This window comes from Scyliorhinus torazame, chromosome 6 (genome assembly GCF_047496885.1).
Source record: "Scyliorhinus torazame isolate Kashiwa2021f chromosome 6, sScyTor2.1, whole genome shotgun sequence".
NCBI lineage: Eukaryota > Metazoa > Chordata > Chondrichthyes > Carcharhiniformes > Scyliorhinidae > Scyliorhinus > Scyliorhinus torazame.
The window spans coordinates 223,328,072-223,344,807 of NC_092712.1; the positions used below are offsets into that span (position 1 = coordinate 223,328,072).

The 16,736-nt window shown below is 47.7% G+C and overlaps 1 protein-coding gene across 1 annotated transcript in view; it reads left to right on the plus strand.

Moving 5' to 3' along the window:
• Positions 1-3,472: 3,472 nt before the first annotated feature.
• LOC140425313 (ornithine decarboxylase 1-like) overlaps positions 3,473-16,736 on the plus strand; it is a 239,110-nt gene continuing 225,846 nt past the window's right edge. Inside the window, exon 1 of the mRNA XM_072509467.1 lies at positions 3,473-3,620. Within this exon, the coding sequence (XP_072365568.1) occupies positions 3,522-3,620 (99 nt within the window). The 5' untranslated portion in view covers positions 3,473-3,521. The remainder of the gene's footprint in view (positions 3,621-16,736) is intronic.

Here is a 16,736-nt window from a genome sequence, read left to right on the forward strand (position 1 = left end):
TTCCTCCTACATGCCACCACCGGACGTACAGTTGAAGAGTATTCTATCTAAGATCTTCCTGATTAGTCGAGGTTGTAAGCTACCAGACAAGGTCTTGTGAATATCTAAAGTAAGGCTCTCTATATGGGAATTCTAATTATAGTATCCACAATGTGCCTTGTGTTCACTACCTTCAGTGTACAGGATAGACTATGACTTAGATACTATCTTTTCCTTAACGGTGACTAAATATTTCTAATTCTTGAGAGCCAGGCATCTGATAGGAATATGCCGTCTGGCCAGGCTGGGGTGCAGCAAATCCTGGGCTGTAACTAAGGCATCCAGTCTGTAGTGCAGATTGCGCTTGCGGTAGTCCTCCTTCGGTCTTGATTCCATTAGTGGGCAATCCGTAGTGCTGGCCTGTTTGAGAATATGCTGCATTGACTGCTGGCTGCTGCATGCCTGAATACTGGGTTTGTCCCGCATGAGCTGTCATTGGCTGCACTGCTGGTATGGAAAAAATGTGTGGATATAGCTGTGGTGAATATTGGTGTATTCCTCTTGGACTGTAGCCGCTGCTTGTTATTACTGACCCAGTGTAATTGCTAAGTGATCCATCTCCTGTCGTTGTGGCATCTGCTGTCACCCTGAGCGTGCCATCACTGAGGTTGCGGCACTCCCTGTCTGGAGTAAAGTCCGGCTTACATGAATCAGAGTCGACGTTTGGTTGCTCCCCATCTGTAGCCTGGTCTGTTTTAACTGAGTCAGTGTTGGTTTGTTGATGCTCCCCGTCCGGAGTCTTAGCAGGTTCACTTGAGTCAGCTGAGATTTCTTGAAGCTGCACGTCTGGAGTCGGAACATGCAGGAATGCATTGACTTGTGCAGAGTTTCGAGCGAATGAGGGTGGAAGTATCATGGTGTCACCGGAGTCACTAGTGGTCTCACAGTGATCGTCGAGTGCCTCTGTACACACTAGCTGAGGTCTGTCACTTTGCACAACTTGCATGGGAAGTGGGATGCTATCGTCACTTGTCTCACATACCATGGGTAGATCCTCAGTAACTGCTTGTTGTTCACTTGGGTTGGGTAAATTGTCAGAGTTTTCATCTGGTGGTGCAAACAATGTGGGTGGACTGTCATTGTCTTGCTGTTGTCCTTCATTTGGACTTGGACTGTCATCGTCGCTTTGTTCTTCACTGTAGCATGATAGACCGTCATGGTCGTCCTGCTGTGCACTGGAGCGTGGTAGACTGTCATAGTCTTCTTGCTGTTTACTTGAGCATGCAGACTTGCATCGTCTGCTGCTAGTTGGTCAGAGGAGGTTGCTAGACCCTCATGGTCTTGTTCGTGCAAGGACTGCACGTCGGAGTTTTGCGTTGCTTCTATCGTGGAGGCTGTGCACGAGCTCGCTGCGGAGGCTTGTGACACTGGAGTCATGTCTTGTGTGTGCAAGGACTGCGCTCTGGAGTCTTGCAGTTCTTCTATTGTGGAGTCTGTCCACGAGCTCGCCGTGGAGGCTTGTGACACTGGAGTCACTTCTTGTTCATGCAAGGACTGCGGTCTAGAGTCTTATGTGTCTTCTTGCGTAGAGTCGGGAACCCTGAGCGGTGCATGGACCACTCTCTGTGTGGCAGCAGGCTGCTCTCTGTGGGCTTGTACCACTCTCTGTCTCTTGGTTTCAGGCTGCAGCATCATCCTGCACTCACGAGTTGGGGTGTCATATCTGCTGGGCTGAAGATCCTCAAATCCGAAGAACGAATCCGGGTCTGCGTCGGATTCAGTAAGGGGGTCGCCAATGTGCAACACGTCTAGTTGCAGTTCGGATTTGGTACTGGGGTAGCCTCCCAAGGTGAAACGTTCATCCGAGTCGTAGTCTTCTCGGACCATATCATCACTGTTTGCGTCGGAGCTGGCATTGGGCTCGCGAGGTCCAGAGAAAATGTAAAGGTCGGTATTGAAGTATTCCAGGTCGGAATCATCGGTTTGGGTGTAGGTAACTACTTGTTGCAGGGTTCTTCGGAAGTTAATTTCATTTCCTGGTTCAATTTGAGGCATTGTGCTGTCATTCCAGGTGAAGGAAGGTTGTTTTACGGCTTTAAAAGAATTTTTCTTTGATTTGGGTCGTTTCCCCTTTAAATGGGCGTGGTCCGGGGCCTCTGACGCCATGGCGCATGTGACATAGCGCGTAGGAAGCGATTGCGCATGCGCAGTTCGCGGTTCCTTTACCGGGAGCCGTTTTCGTGATTGTGCATGCGCGGCGTCTCGCACCTGCGCAAGTGCAGTCCCTTTAGAATGATGGCCGCCGATCAAAACTGTTCTCTGCTCCGGGATCTCGGCCTCGTGGTGCGTACTGGCGCTTCTCTTACCTTTTCTTGCTGGTTGGAGTGTGTTTTCCTCACAATATTTGCAGAATTTGTCCAGGACTGCCTGGAAGTCGCTCCTGTTTTGCTCCTTGGAGAACTTGAATTTTTAAAAGACTTCTTCTGCTCTGGCACCGGCGATGGTGAGCAGAAGCTCTGTCTTTTCAGCATCAGCCAGGTCTTCTAGTTCGGCTGCCACCAGGAAGATTTCAAACATTTGCCGGAATACCCGCCAGTTTTCACGGAGATCGCCGTGGCACTGGAGCTGCTGCGGAACCCGGATCTTGAACATCTTGCCTGGGTATCGTTGCTGGTTGTCACTGTACACTGAGGTATGGCTATATGGATTGAAACAGTTCACTCCTGGTATCATGATTTGTTAAGTTGTAGGTGTAACATAAGCGGCTTCCTTGTGGTGCACTTCACAAAGGAAGGTTCAGATGTGGAGATAACTTCAACACATTTATTAAACTATTTACACTTCTATTACTCAGGTTCGACACTACTGCTAATCCTACTATAGCTACCCAGACTGACTAACCAGTTGCTGCAATCCACGTGGTGGGTGTAATATTGAATCAACCCTGTGTCTGTACTCACTGAGTGTCTCCACTGGAACGAGGCAGCTCATGTGTGTGGTATCCTTTATATATGGGTTGGTGTAATGCCCCCCCTGTGGTCGTGTCACCTCCGTGCGTATCGTGCATGTCCATTGGTCGTGTCCTATCTACCTGATCTATTGGTTGAGTGTGTGTGTGATGTCTTTAGTGCTCCCTCTAGTGTCTAGCTAGCCTATCTGTATTTACATTGATGCACATCACCACAGCGGGGTCAGGTTCAATCGAGGCAACCAAGAGGATATGAGATGTTTATCTGAATAGAAACAATGCGCAAGGGTGTGGGGAAAAGGCGGGAGATTGACACTACATCATGGTGCTCATTCAGAGAGCTAGAGCAGGCACAATGGGCTGAGTGACCTCGTTCTGTGCCATAACAATAATGTGATTCTGTGGAAGGGAGGTGAAGAGGTTTATTTAGAATGTAAAGCTAAATGCTGAGAGTATACATCTCCTTCTGATCCCTATTAGCTTATTTCTAACATCTTTTGTTTTTTTTCTGTAGGTTAACTTAGTTTCACTGTCTGAATTCTGGAACGCTGCCAAGTCTTCACAAGTTGAGAAAATGGAAAGCTGGATCGCTGGATCAGAAATTGTCATTTTGGAAGAGGATATCACTGTAGGGAATGTCATTGACCAGAAGATCAATGAGCAAATGGACAGGGTTAGTGGTAACCTAAATGCTGGCAGTAATTGATTTTATTGTTCAACATAGTCGCAAGATTGATAGCAAATTTTCAACTGTTTAAAGACACCTCACCACCCGGTCATGAAGCCCTGATAATAACTTTGACAATATATTTGGAAAGTCAGTCATATGTTTATGGTGCTAGAAATTGTAATAATGAAACAGCTCGGCAGCAAGTTGATGAGAAAGTAAGTGACCTTCTGCTTACAGTATCAACACTTTGTCAAAATAATTAGTTTAATTAGGTTAATATAAATAAAAGGTTGATCTTCAAATTTCCAAATCCAGGACCATTTATTATTAATAATAATAATAATAATAATACCCTGACAATTTATATTTGATTTATTTTATTTTTCCTATTAAGGGGAAATTTAGCGTGGTCAATTCACCTAGCCTGCACATCTTTGGGCTGTGGGGGTGAGAACCACGCAGATGCGGGGAGAATGTTCTAACTCCACATGGACAATGACCCGGGGTCAGGATCGAATCCGAGTCCTCGCCACCGTGAGGAAGCAGTGCTAACCACTGTGCCACCGTGCCGTCTTACCCTGACAATTATATTTGTGTTATGCTTTGTGACTCCCAGAAGTCTGAAATAATCGAACTTTTAGGGACAAGTATTAATGCCGGCATCGAGGGCTGCATTCTCCACTTCTTGATGCCGGAAGCGTGAATCGTAATTGGAAAAAAAATCAGTTTTGTGCTCAGCGTCGATTCAGATTCCATGCTCCGGTCCCTCGCTGGCGGGTCCATGTAAAACCGTCCATGTTAAACCGTCATGGATTTAAGTATCATTTGCAGATTGGACACTTTATGCTCCAAACACACCGTACACACACACCACCACCCCAATGCTCCGCTCCTCTCAGGGCGCAAATTAATGCAAGTATTTACAAGCAGGGACTGGTTGCCATGGTTGTTGAGGGGAAACGGGAGGCTAATAAAACTCTGAAAAAGCCTCAAAGTCTGTCAGACGGGGTGGCTGCCCAGGCAAGGGTGGCATGGCCCAGACGGCCATTGCTGCAGTATGCGGATTTAAAGGCACATCTTTTGCGCTACATACAGGCTCCTGGCTGCTCACAGAGGAAAAAGGGCTTCAGCAGAGCTCACCCCAAACAAAGGACACCTGCACCACGGCCTTTGGAATCCTCCCTGGTTCTCTGCCCCTCTCAGGGCAGAGGCCTCACCCGTGACCCTGTAGCCACCTAAGATGGCCACCTGCAAAGTACCACAAGAATTATGGCCAACCCAGGAATCAGACAGATACAGAGCCCATGTGTATCTGAAATGCAGGGAACCAGACCTGATCGAAACCCCCGCTCGTTTGCATTTTAATGGCCCATTTTCCCAGGACAATAGAACGTTAATCAAGCAACCGGTACATAGAACATGGAACATAGAACATTGCAGCACAGTACAGGTCCTTCGGCCCTCGATGTTGCGCCGACCTGTGAAACCACTCTAAAGCCCATCTACACTATTCACTTATCGTCCATATGTCTATCCAATGACCATTTGAATGCCCTTAGTGTTGGCGAGTCCACTACTGTTGCAGGCAGGGCATTCCACGACCTTACTACTCTCTGAGTAAAGAACCTACCTCTGACATCTGTCTTATATCCATCTCCCCTCGTGCTAGACATCACCATCCGAGGAAAAAGGCTCTCACTGTCCACCCTATCCAATCCTCTGATCATCTTGTATGCCTCAATTAAGTCACCACTTAACCTTCTTCTCTCTAACGAAAACAGCCTCAAGTCCCTCAGCCTTTCCTCATAAGATCTTCCCTCCATACCAGGCAACATTCTGGTACATCTCCTCTGCACCTTTTCCAATGCTTCCACATCCTTCCTATAATGTGGCTACCAGAATTGCACGCAATACTCCAAATGCGGCCGCACCAGAGTTTTGTACAGCTGCAACATGACCCCATGGCTCCGAAACTCAATCCCTCTACCAATAAAAGCAAACACACCGTACGCCTTCTTAACAACCCTCTCAGCCTGGGTGGCAACTTTCAGGGATTTATGTACATGGACACCGAGATCTCTCTGCTCATCCACACTGCCAAGAATCTTACCATTAGCCCAGTACTCTGTCTTCCTGTTATTCCTCCCAAAATGAATCACCTCACACTTTTCTGCATTAAACTCCATTTGTCACCTCTCAGCCCAGCACTGCAGATTATCTATGTCACTCTGTAACTTGTAACATCCTTCTGCATTGTTCACAACTCCACCGACTTTAGTGTCATCTGCTAATTTACTCACCCATTCTTCTACGCCCTCCTCCAGGTCATTTATAAAAATGACAAACAGCAGTGGCCCCAAAACAGATCCTTGTGGTACATCACTAGTAACTGGACTCCAGTCTGAACATTTCCCATCAACCACCACCCTTTGTCTTCTTCCAGCTAGCCAATTTCTGATCCAAACTGCTAAATCACCCTGAATCCCATGCTTCCGTATTTTCTGCAGTAGCCTACCATGGGGAATCTTATCAAACGCTTTACTGAAATCCATATACACCACATCAACTGCTTTACCCTCATCCACCTGTTTGGTCACCTTCTCAAAGAACTCAATAAGGTTTGTGAGGCACGACCTACCCTTCACAAAACCGTGTTGACTATCTCTAATCAAATTATTCCTTTCCAGATGATTATACATCCTATCTCTTGTAAACCTTTCCAAGATTTTGCCCACAACAGAAGTAAGACTCACTGGTCTATAGTTACCAGGGTTGTCTCTACTCCCCTTCTTGAACAAGGGGACAACATTTGCTATCCTCCAGTTTTCTGGCACAATTCCTGTAGACAAAGATGACTTAAAGATCAAAGCCAAAGGCTCAGCAATCTCCTCCCTAGCTTCCCAGAGAATCCTAGGATAAATCCAATCCGGCCCAGGGGACTTATCTATTTTCACACTTTCCAGAATTGCTAACACCTCCTCCTTATGAACCTCAAGCCCTTCTAGTCTAGCAGCCTGAATCTCAGTATTCTCCTCGACAACATTGTCTTTTTCCTGTGTGAATACTGATGAAAAATATTCATTTAGCACCTCTCCTATCTCCTCGGACTCCAAGCACAACTTCCCACTACTGTCCTTGACTGGCCCTACTCTTACCCTAGTCATTTGTTTATTCCTGACATATCTATAGAAAGCTTTAGGGTTATCCTTGATCCTACCTGCCAAAGACTTCTCATGTCCCCTCCTGGCTCTTCTTAGCTCTCTCTTTAGGTCCTTCCTAGCTAACTTGTAACTCTCGAGTGCCCTAACTGAACCTTGTCTCATCTTTACATAAGCCTCCTTCTTCCTCTTGACATGTGTTTCGACTGCTTTAGTAAACCACGGTTCCCTTGCTCGATCACTTCCTCCCTGCCTGACAAGTACATACTTATCAAGGACATGTAGTAGCTGTTCCTTGAACAAGCTCCACATTTCCATTGTGCCCATTCCCTGCAGTTTTCCTCACCATCCGATGCATCCAAAGTCATGCCTCATCGCATCATAATTGCCTTTCCCCCAGATATAACTCTTGCCCTACGGTATATACCTATCCCTTTCCATCACTAAAGTAAACGTAATCGAATTGTGGTCACTATCACCACAGTGCTCACCAACTCCAAATCTAACACCTGTCCTGGTTCAGTACCCAGTACCAAATCCAATATGGCATCGCCTCTCGTTGGCCTATCTACATACTGTGTCAGGAAACCCTCCTGCACACATTGGACAAAAACGGACCCATCTAAAGTACTCGAACAAGAGCGTTTCCAGTCAATATTTGGAAAATTAAAGTCCCCCATAACAACTACCCTGTTGCTTTCGCTCCTATCCAGAATCATCTTTGCAATCCTTTCCTCTACATCTCTGGAACTTTTTGGAGGCCTATAGAAAACCCCTAACAGGGTGAGCTCTCCTTTCCTGTTTCTAACCTCAGCCCATACTACCTCAGTCGACGAGTCCTCATCAAACGTCCTTTCTGCCACCGTAATACTGTCCTTGACTAACAATGCCACCCCCTGCAACTCTCTCTCGTTCCCATAGAATCTCCTATCAATCCCCCTAACTATGGAGTCTCCAATGACTAATGCTCTACTCCTCTCCCCCCTTCCCTTCTGAGCAACAGGGACAGACTCTGTGCCAGAGACCTGTACCCCATGGCTTCCCCCTGGTAAGTTCCCCCCCAACAGTATCCAAAGCAGTATACTTGTTACTCAGAGGAATGACCACAGGGGCTCCCTGTAATGACTGCTTCCTCCCAGCCCCTCTCACCGTCACCCATCTATCTTTATTCTTCGGAGTAACTACATCCCTGAAGCTTCTATCTATGACCACCTCTGCCTCCCGAATGATCCGAAGTTCATCCAGCTCCAGTTCCCTAACGCAGTTTCTGAGGAGCTGGAGATGGGTGCACTTCCCACAGATGAAATCAGCAGGGACACTGACGGCGTCCCTCACCTGAAACATTCTGCAGGAGGAACATTGCACTGCCTTCCCTGCCATCCCCACTTGATAAAAAAAGAAAAAGAAAGAAAGAGCTTACCTGTTATTCACTCCCCTTCTCAGCAAGCTATCACTCAGCAACCTCTGCGCCCCGTACGATAACACCTGAGGGAAATTAAAAGAACTACTTACCAGTCACCAGCCAATCCCTTACCTGCAGGCTGTGATGTCACGGTTCAACTTCTTTCAATTTCTACCTGCCCTCGAGCCTTCCTCTTGATCTTTACAGCAATTGTTTTTTGTTAGTTAGATGAGGGAGTAGGGAGGGAAACACTGAAGAAGTGTTTCGGGTTTAAGTGTCACTTGACACCAGCTCCTCCACAAACTACCTTCAAGTTAGGGTGAGCACATGGACATATGCAAATTTCCCCAGCAACAGCCAACCAGCATCTCCGCTCTACTGCCCTCTGCTGGATGCTTGTCTTCACTTGAAAAGCTAGGGTCTCTTGCTCAGGTACACCTTCAAGTTATGGTGAGCACACGGACGTATGCAAATTTCCCCCGCAACAGCCAATCCACAGCTCTGCTCTACTGCCCTCTGCTTGATGCTTGTCTTCACTTGAACAGCTAGGGTCTCTTGCTCAGGTACACCTTCACGTTATGGTGATCACACGGACGTATGCAAATTTTCCCCGCAACAGCCAATCGGCAGCTCCGCTCTACTGCCCTCTGCTGGATGCTTGTCTTCACTTGAACAACTAGGGTCTCTTGCTCAGGTACACCTTCAAGTTAGGGTGAGCACATGGACGTATGCAAATTTCCCCCGCAACAGCTAATCAGCATCTCTTCTCTACTGCCCTCTCTTGGATGCTTCTCTTCACTTGAACAGCGAGGGTCTCTTGTTCAGGTACACCTTCAAGTTAGGGTGAGCACTGGACGTATGCACATTTCCCCCTCAACAGTCAATCAGCAGCTCCACTCCACTGCCCTCTGCTGGAGGCTTGTCTTCACTTAAACAACTAGGGTATCTTGCTCAGGTACACCTTCAAGTTAGGGTGAGCACAAGGACGTATGCAAATTTCCCCCGCAACAGCCAATCAGTAGGTCCGCTCTACTGCCCTCTGCTGGATGTTTGTCTTCACTTGAACAGCTAGGGTCTCTTGCTCAGGTACACCTTCAAGTTAGGGTGAGCACACGGACGTATGCAAGTGTCCCCCGCAACAGCCAATCTGCAGCACCGCTTGACTGCCCTCTGATGGATGCTTGCCTTCACTTGAACCGCTAGGGTCTCTTGCTCAGGTACACCTTCAAGTTAGGGTGAGCACACGGACGTATGCAAATTTCCCCCACAACAGCCAATCAGCAGCTCCACTCCACTGCCCTCTGCTGGAGGCTTGTCTTCACTTAAACAACTAGGGTCTCTTGTTCAGGTTCACCTTCAGGTAACGGTGAGCACACGGACATAGGCAAGTGTCCCCCGCAACAGCCAATCAGCATCACCGCTTGACTGCCCTCTGCTGGATGCTTGCCTTCACTTGAACCGCTAGGGTCTCTTGCTCAGGTACACCTTCAAGTTAGGGTGAGCACACGGACGTATGCAAATTTCCCGCGCAACAGCCAATCAGCAGCTCTGCTCGACTGACCTCTGCTGGATGCTTGTCGTCATTTGAACAGCTAGGGTCTCTTGCTCAGGTACACCTTGAAGTTAGGATGAGCACACGGATGTATACAAATTTCCCCAGCAACAGCCAATCAGCAGATCCGCTCTACTGCGCTCTGCTGGATGCTTGTCTTCACTTGAACAGCTTGGGTGTCTTGCTCAGGTACACGTTTACTTTTAGGGTGAGCACACAGACGTATGCAAATTTCCCCCGCAACAGCCAATCAGCAGCTCCGCTCTATTGCCCTCTGCTGGATGCTTGTCTTCACTTGAACAGCTAGGGTCTCCTGCTCAGGTACACCTACAAGTTAGGGTGAGAACATGGACGTATGCAAATTTCTCCCACAACAGCCGATCAGCAGCTCCGCTCTACTGCCCTCTGCTGGATGGTACAGCCACAGACTGATCAGCGCCACTCCCCTTTCTCAGAAAGTCCTACTGCCAAGGTCAATGACCGCCAAGGACCCGCCCAGCCACCAAGGCACCCGCCCTTTATTGGCCAAAATCGAAGACAGTGATCAGAGCCCGGTCGAACTATTGGGTCCAAGGTTAAGGACCGCAACAAAGAGCGCGAAATTCCAGAGGGATAAAAGAGGACATTGCCATGTGTTCTGTCTCTTTTGGATCCGGCCTGTGCCAGCCCAATTGCAACAGGAACAGCCAGCTAAGTTCAAGACCAACGATCGCTACTTGACTGATGAGCCTAGCAGAGACAGAGCCACTTTCTTCGGACCAGCCAAGTGAAATCCAGATAAAGGCCTTATCCATTTGCAGAGTGCCGGTCGCCCTGGAGTTAAGTATAGGTTATTGTAGCTGATAGGTGTAGTTTAACTCGTAGTAGATATTATGTTTGCATGTTGAAGAAACCTTTGTGTATGTAAATAAACCATTTTTTGAACTAACTAACTGGTTGTGTGGTCATTAGATCGATATAAGGGCAGGCTTGTGGTTCACCAACATTTTTATTGGCAACAACCTCCACCCCTCAGGATCACCAACTCTCTCCTCCTCATGAGGCTGGCAGCACTGACTGCCTCTGCCACCACCGACCAGGCAGTTTTCAGGAGGGCAGACACCCTGGGGAAGAGGGTGTCCCTCCACTTCTCGCTAACATGGAGCTGTGGGTCCACCTCGGACTCCCAACTCCGGGAGGAAATCCTGCATGAACCATTTTTGTTCCTGCCATGAGCATGTGGTAAGTAGAAAGCTTAAAAACAGCTCCAGCTGTTAGGCTCTTTGCAGCAAATTCTGGCACCCGGGATTACACCACCCGCTGGGCCGGGAATTGTTCTCAATTCGCGCCAGCAGAGTGCTGGCCCATTTGCATGTCCTGGCTCACTTACCGAATAGTGGCCCGAACGGAAAAGTGACTTGCATGTTATTCAGTCCCGGCAGGATCATAGGACGTGATTCTCCATTGCCCGACTCTGAAATTGTATTCGGCGATTGGGCGGAGAATACCCGTTTGCAACCGAATCGGGCCAGGCGGCGTTTTTTGGATCCTGCGCCCCCCTCCAAAACGGCATCATTTGGGAATAAGCTGCACGCCGTTGGGGTGGCCTGAGGACGTCGCCTGAAGGCCCTCCCACAATGCTCCGCCCCCGATGGGCCGAGTTCCTGATGGCGCTGGACTCGTGTGCTCTTAGTTTTCGTCAACCTCGCGTGGCAACTGCGGGCAATGAGAACCTGTATATCTAGGCCGGGGTGGGGGATTCTGTGGGGACTGGTGGGGGGTGGCGAGGGGGAGGGTACAGGGGGGAATTTTCTGGCAGGCTGGGTCGGTGCGCGGCTGGCGCCATGTTGTACGGCGCGACCGCTGCAGGTCATCAGCGTGCGCATGCACGGCGATGGACCCGGCAATTCTCCGGCCGTTTATGTCGGGAACGCGGGGATTTTTACGTAGTGCGGCTGCTAGCCCCCCACCGAGCGGAGCATCTTTGCAGGGGCAGTGCCGACTTTTTCATTGTAAAACTAAACATTTCCTCTGGACACAGCCCCAAAATCGGAGAATCCAACCCACAGTCTCTAAATGAAGAATTCCAGCAAATGTATTTCTTGAGATCTTTCTATGTGCTGTGCAATAATACATTGCTGTCTTGATACATAGCTGACTGTTCTGTAGTAGTGGGCGTGGCTTTCCGAATATGCGTGTATACATGTAATTCCCTTTTCAAATAATATAACATCTTTCTTTAAAAAGTATAATGCCTCTGTGTGTGAATAAAACTGTTCCAATCATTAATTTTTTTATATTGCATGGCATGTTCTGATATTTTGGTAAAGAGTCAAGGCAGGTGGGAAAACAGGTGCGTTGCCCAGCAATGGCAATGGCTGTTTTCCCCACTGCATCTTGAGCTACTTAGATGGGAAAACATTTTTCTTGGGTTTCACACCAACTTGGCGGCAGACGGAATCAGATTTGCCCGGCCCGCCTTCAGGCCGAGTGCTTCAATTGCTCGGGAACTTCACTTAAAGACCGCCCAGCACCTGTTCCAGGTGCAAAGCAGAGAATGGTAATAGGAAGGCCGCGTCAGAGTTTTCAGACCAAGACATGACCAGAATGCTGGACGCGGTGGAGGAGAGACTCTGGATCCTTTCCCCTCGGGTGGGAGGCGATTCTCCAGCAAAATAACCAACCCAGCATGGGCGGCGGTGGCAGTGCTGGTCAGTACCAACTCCTTGGACAGGAGGCCGGGAGTGCAATGCAGGAAGAGAATGAATAAACTCCTCCGATCAGCCAGGGTAAGTCACTGTTCTCATCTGTCTCTGCTCACCCACGCACACACACATACCTACTGCACAGCCTGCTTATACTCTCCCCACGTGTTCTCCTGAAGGAAAAGCTGTCTCACAACTGCCGGGAGAGAGCACAGTGGGGCAGATGAATGGCTGAGTTGAAACCCCTAACGGAGTTGGAGGAGAGAGCCATCCTTGGGGGATATAGGCGTGAAAAATAAATGTGAGGGCCACAACACCATCATCCACCTCACCAATCTCGCGTGAGTTCTCTCTCTTATATCCATATGCAGCTTCCTTACGCTCATGCCATCTCCCTTCTCTTGCAGGCACAGCAAGGAAGCAGATAGAGTCTTCAGGCAGGGTGGAGGAGAATAGCCTTGACAGCAGCTCTGAGGAATTTTCCAATGTGCATCTGGAAGGCGCATCAGCCGCACCCTCCACCAGCGCAGAGACATACACCTCTGTGGGACCCAGTAGTAGAGAGGCTTCGGGGTCACTTTTTCTGATCCATAGCATTCGGAGACATCCCAAGGATCCGGCACTCGGAGTCTGATGAGCCCCAGTCAGGTGACATGCCTTTGGGCTAAGCTGTCCCACAGTTGCTGGAGCTGCAATGATAGAGTAGGGCACATCAGGAAGGGATGTGCGCTTCATTCCTCGGATTGCAAGTCCGCCTGGAAGTGTCTCAATGCCTTCTACCTAAGGAGGTCATATTGGCACTTCGAGGCAGTCTGGTTAATGCTGCGAGGATGTCGGCCACCATGGAGACTTTGGTGCAGGAATTCTACCCTGCGCTGGTGGAGGCCACGATCTCCATGGCGCAAGGCATGAGCTCCATGGTGGAGTGTGTGAACTCCATAGTGCAGGCACATGGGAGCATCCAAGAGTACCACTGCCAGAGGACAGCAGGCCTTCTGCAACGTTAGTTCAGCTGCCCCTCTATCTCAAGGAGGAAATCTGGGCCCTTGAGTACGTAAAGCAAGGTGAAGAGACTGGTCCATAGCCCAGAGCCTTCCACCCGGATGGCTCTGGGAGTTCCTTGCCCATCTGCCCTTCTTCCTTCTCTGACCATTGCAGCTCCAGCCTCGCACACCGCGAAGGGTGACCACACCGCGGACTCTGAAAGCATGCCGGGGCCTTGTCACAGAGGATGCCCAGCAAAGTCATCACAGACAACAGAGCGTGGCAGACAGTAGACTGGCTCCACCCCTGCTGTGAATCATGGGAAGACACCGAGATGTAGAGGTGGGTTTAGAAAGGTGAAGAGTTTAGTTGTACCGATTGGCACTGGTGTTGTTAGGCAATTGTAGATAGCGAGCACTTAACTAAAAATTAAACCACCTTTGTCAATACATTAAACCTCACTTTTGCATTCGCTGCGGGAAATCTTGCCGTTGTAAATCCCTTTTTTTGGCATCCTTGATATTTTGCCCCCCTCCCCCCAACATCATTGTCACCCATTGCAAACGGCGGCACAAAATCCCGGCCATTGTATCTAACCTATAGAAGATTAACAATCGACTTTAATAATTAAACTGAACACTTGAAAATTGTTTTTAAGCTAATTTACTTTCCTCTAAAACATTTAAAGTAATCTTTATTGTCACAAGAATGCTAACATTAACACTGCAATGAAGTTACTGTGAAAAGCCCCTAGTCGCCACATTCTGGCGCCTGTTCGGGTACACAGAGGGAGCATTCAGAATGTACAAATTACCTAATAGCATGTCTTTCGGGACTTGTGGGAGGAAACCGGAGCGCCGGAGGGAACCCATGCAGACACGGGGAGAAAGTGCAGACTCCACACAGACAGTGACCCAAGCCGGGAATTGAACGTGGGACCCTGGAGCTGTGAAGCAACAGTGCTACCCACTGTACTACTGTGCCACCCACACAATCATTTCCAAGTGCAATATCACTTGGTGGTAGAATATTATGCCTCATTCATTATTTATTGTTCATTGTATTCAGAAATATGTTGACACCTGTTGTGAAAACTCAGAAGAATATGACATTTGAAACATGAAAATAACACTAAGAATGCCTGAGGCTTTTAAATGAAAGAGAGAAGTCCGACAAGAGGTTAACAGCAGCAGCCTGTTTTGAGAGCAGACAACTTCACAAGACAGGGAAGAAAACAGATAGGAGCTTCATTTTGATTCACAAGTTAGAAAAGACATTTGATTGACTTAAAAACTCTTAAAGTTATATGAAAGGGAACAGTATTTCACAAATCTTTAAGCAATGAATTATTTTATTGAACAATTAGGAAAAGCAGCCAGAATCTAAAGTATAAGATAAGGAACAACTGTTAAGTGTGAAAAGTTGCTGACACTGGTAATAAAGTGAAACAACTGATTTACAAATTAAGAAAACTAGAAGGTGACAAGGTTACATTATAACTTACATCACATTTGAAGTTAAAACCTTTTGGAAGATGGCCAAAGCAGATAAAGTTAGAGTCAGGGTGGATAACCCTAACTTGACATTAGCTTAACCTGAAGATGACCCGAGTCGAATCTGATAAAACTCATTGAAAAAGACATAAAACCAAAAGAGTGCGAACTAAGGCACAGACAAATTTATGACATGTCAAGCAAAGCGAGAAAAGTGCAGTCAAGGATGGTGAGCTGGTGAGGATGAAGCTGCACTGTCGCTGTTGAAGCAGCGCCACACTTATAAACTGCTAAAACTTAGCCTTCCAAATGTCATGCAGACTGTCTGAAGGGTGCCAGGTGCAGAAGTGAAGGGGCCCCAAATGGCTATAAAAACTGGGGATAGTGAGCAGATAATCAGAGAATCTTCCTCGGTGATGGGACAAGCAACATCGACAGACCGAGCAGCCCAGAGAAGTCAGCAGAAGACCAAAAGCGAAAGAAAACTGATTGTCAAGAGAGACTTGAAAGTCTGCGTAGGAGTCGGGGAGTGAGAATCCCTGCTCACCATTTAGAATAAATCGACCCTTTTTGGTATAGGGGGAATTATAAGAATAGTGGTGAGGTAAAAACTACATGGCGCCCAACCGTGGTTCATTTTGAAAGTTGAAAGTTTGTGGGGCTTCAGGACCCAGCGGGTCATTCTAAATTACTCCATGGCACCCGGCGTGAGGCCTAGAATATTAGAAGTTTATAGGTTGGACCGCCTAGAATATTAGAAGTTTCTAGGCGAGGCGAGGCTAGAATATGAGAAGTTTCTAGTTGAGCGGGGACGCCTGGAACATTAGTAGTTCCTAGGTGAGCAAACTATGCCGGCTGAGTTTAGTTTGATAAGTCATGAGTGATTGACTTAGAAGGATTCTGTAGGATCGGGGGGGGGACATAAAACTCAGTCGGGTGCGAGTGTTTGTAGACTAGAAGATACTAACCCTGAGTAAAAGTCTGCAGGACTGCTTAGTAACTAGTACCGAGTGTCCTGCATCCAACTGGTAGAAGTAGGCCAGAAATACATCCTCCTTGGAGTCAGGCAGATTGTGAGGATAGAACCTGGAGCGATAGGGACGCCTAGAAACTTTGGGGACCGATCAATCGACCCTTAACGAACACAGGAGGATAGTGCCTTAGGTACCTTTGCGATAACTGCCCACAATGGGTACTTATCCCTTATTTTCAAGTCGAGACTGAAAGGGACTGCCAGTCGCAGCTATAACTAAATATAGTTTAAAAATCCGAAAAATGGCAATTAGGATAATCTTCTTGCCCTGGAATACGGGCAAGAGAGATGGAGCAATGGAACAGAAGTGGGGAGAATTAAAGAAGCAGAGGAAATCTTGGGAGAAAGTGATTCATCAGGAGGGTGACATATCATTCTTTGTCAGGGTGCCTAGAGCCCTGCAGAGTAGCGATCCGATAGGGATCCTGACAGCATTATGTAAATTTGCATTTGAAAGAAAAGCTGAATCACTAGTTTTGTTGGGACCCAAGCAGAAGCAAGCAGCTGCTCAAGTGGGCAAGATATACTCTAGATTAGTTAAAATTAGTGATCAGGACAATATGAAAGAAATAACTCAAATTCCTAGTGAATACAAAATTAAGTCAAAACTGGCAAAAGAGTATAGAAAGCAGTTGCAAAATAATGAGACGTTAGCAATGGAGGAAGATGAGGAGTCAGTGTTAGAATCAGATAGCACTGAAAAAACAGTAGGGCTGCAAACGAGTGCGCTACGTGAAAAGAGAAGTGAAAAGGAGCAGATGGAAATTTTAAAAATCCTGCACCAAGGAGGGAAGCAAATACAATTAGTGGCAG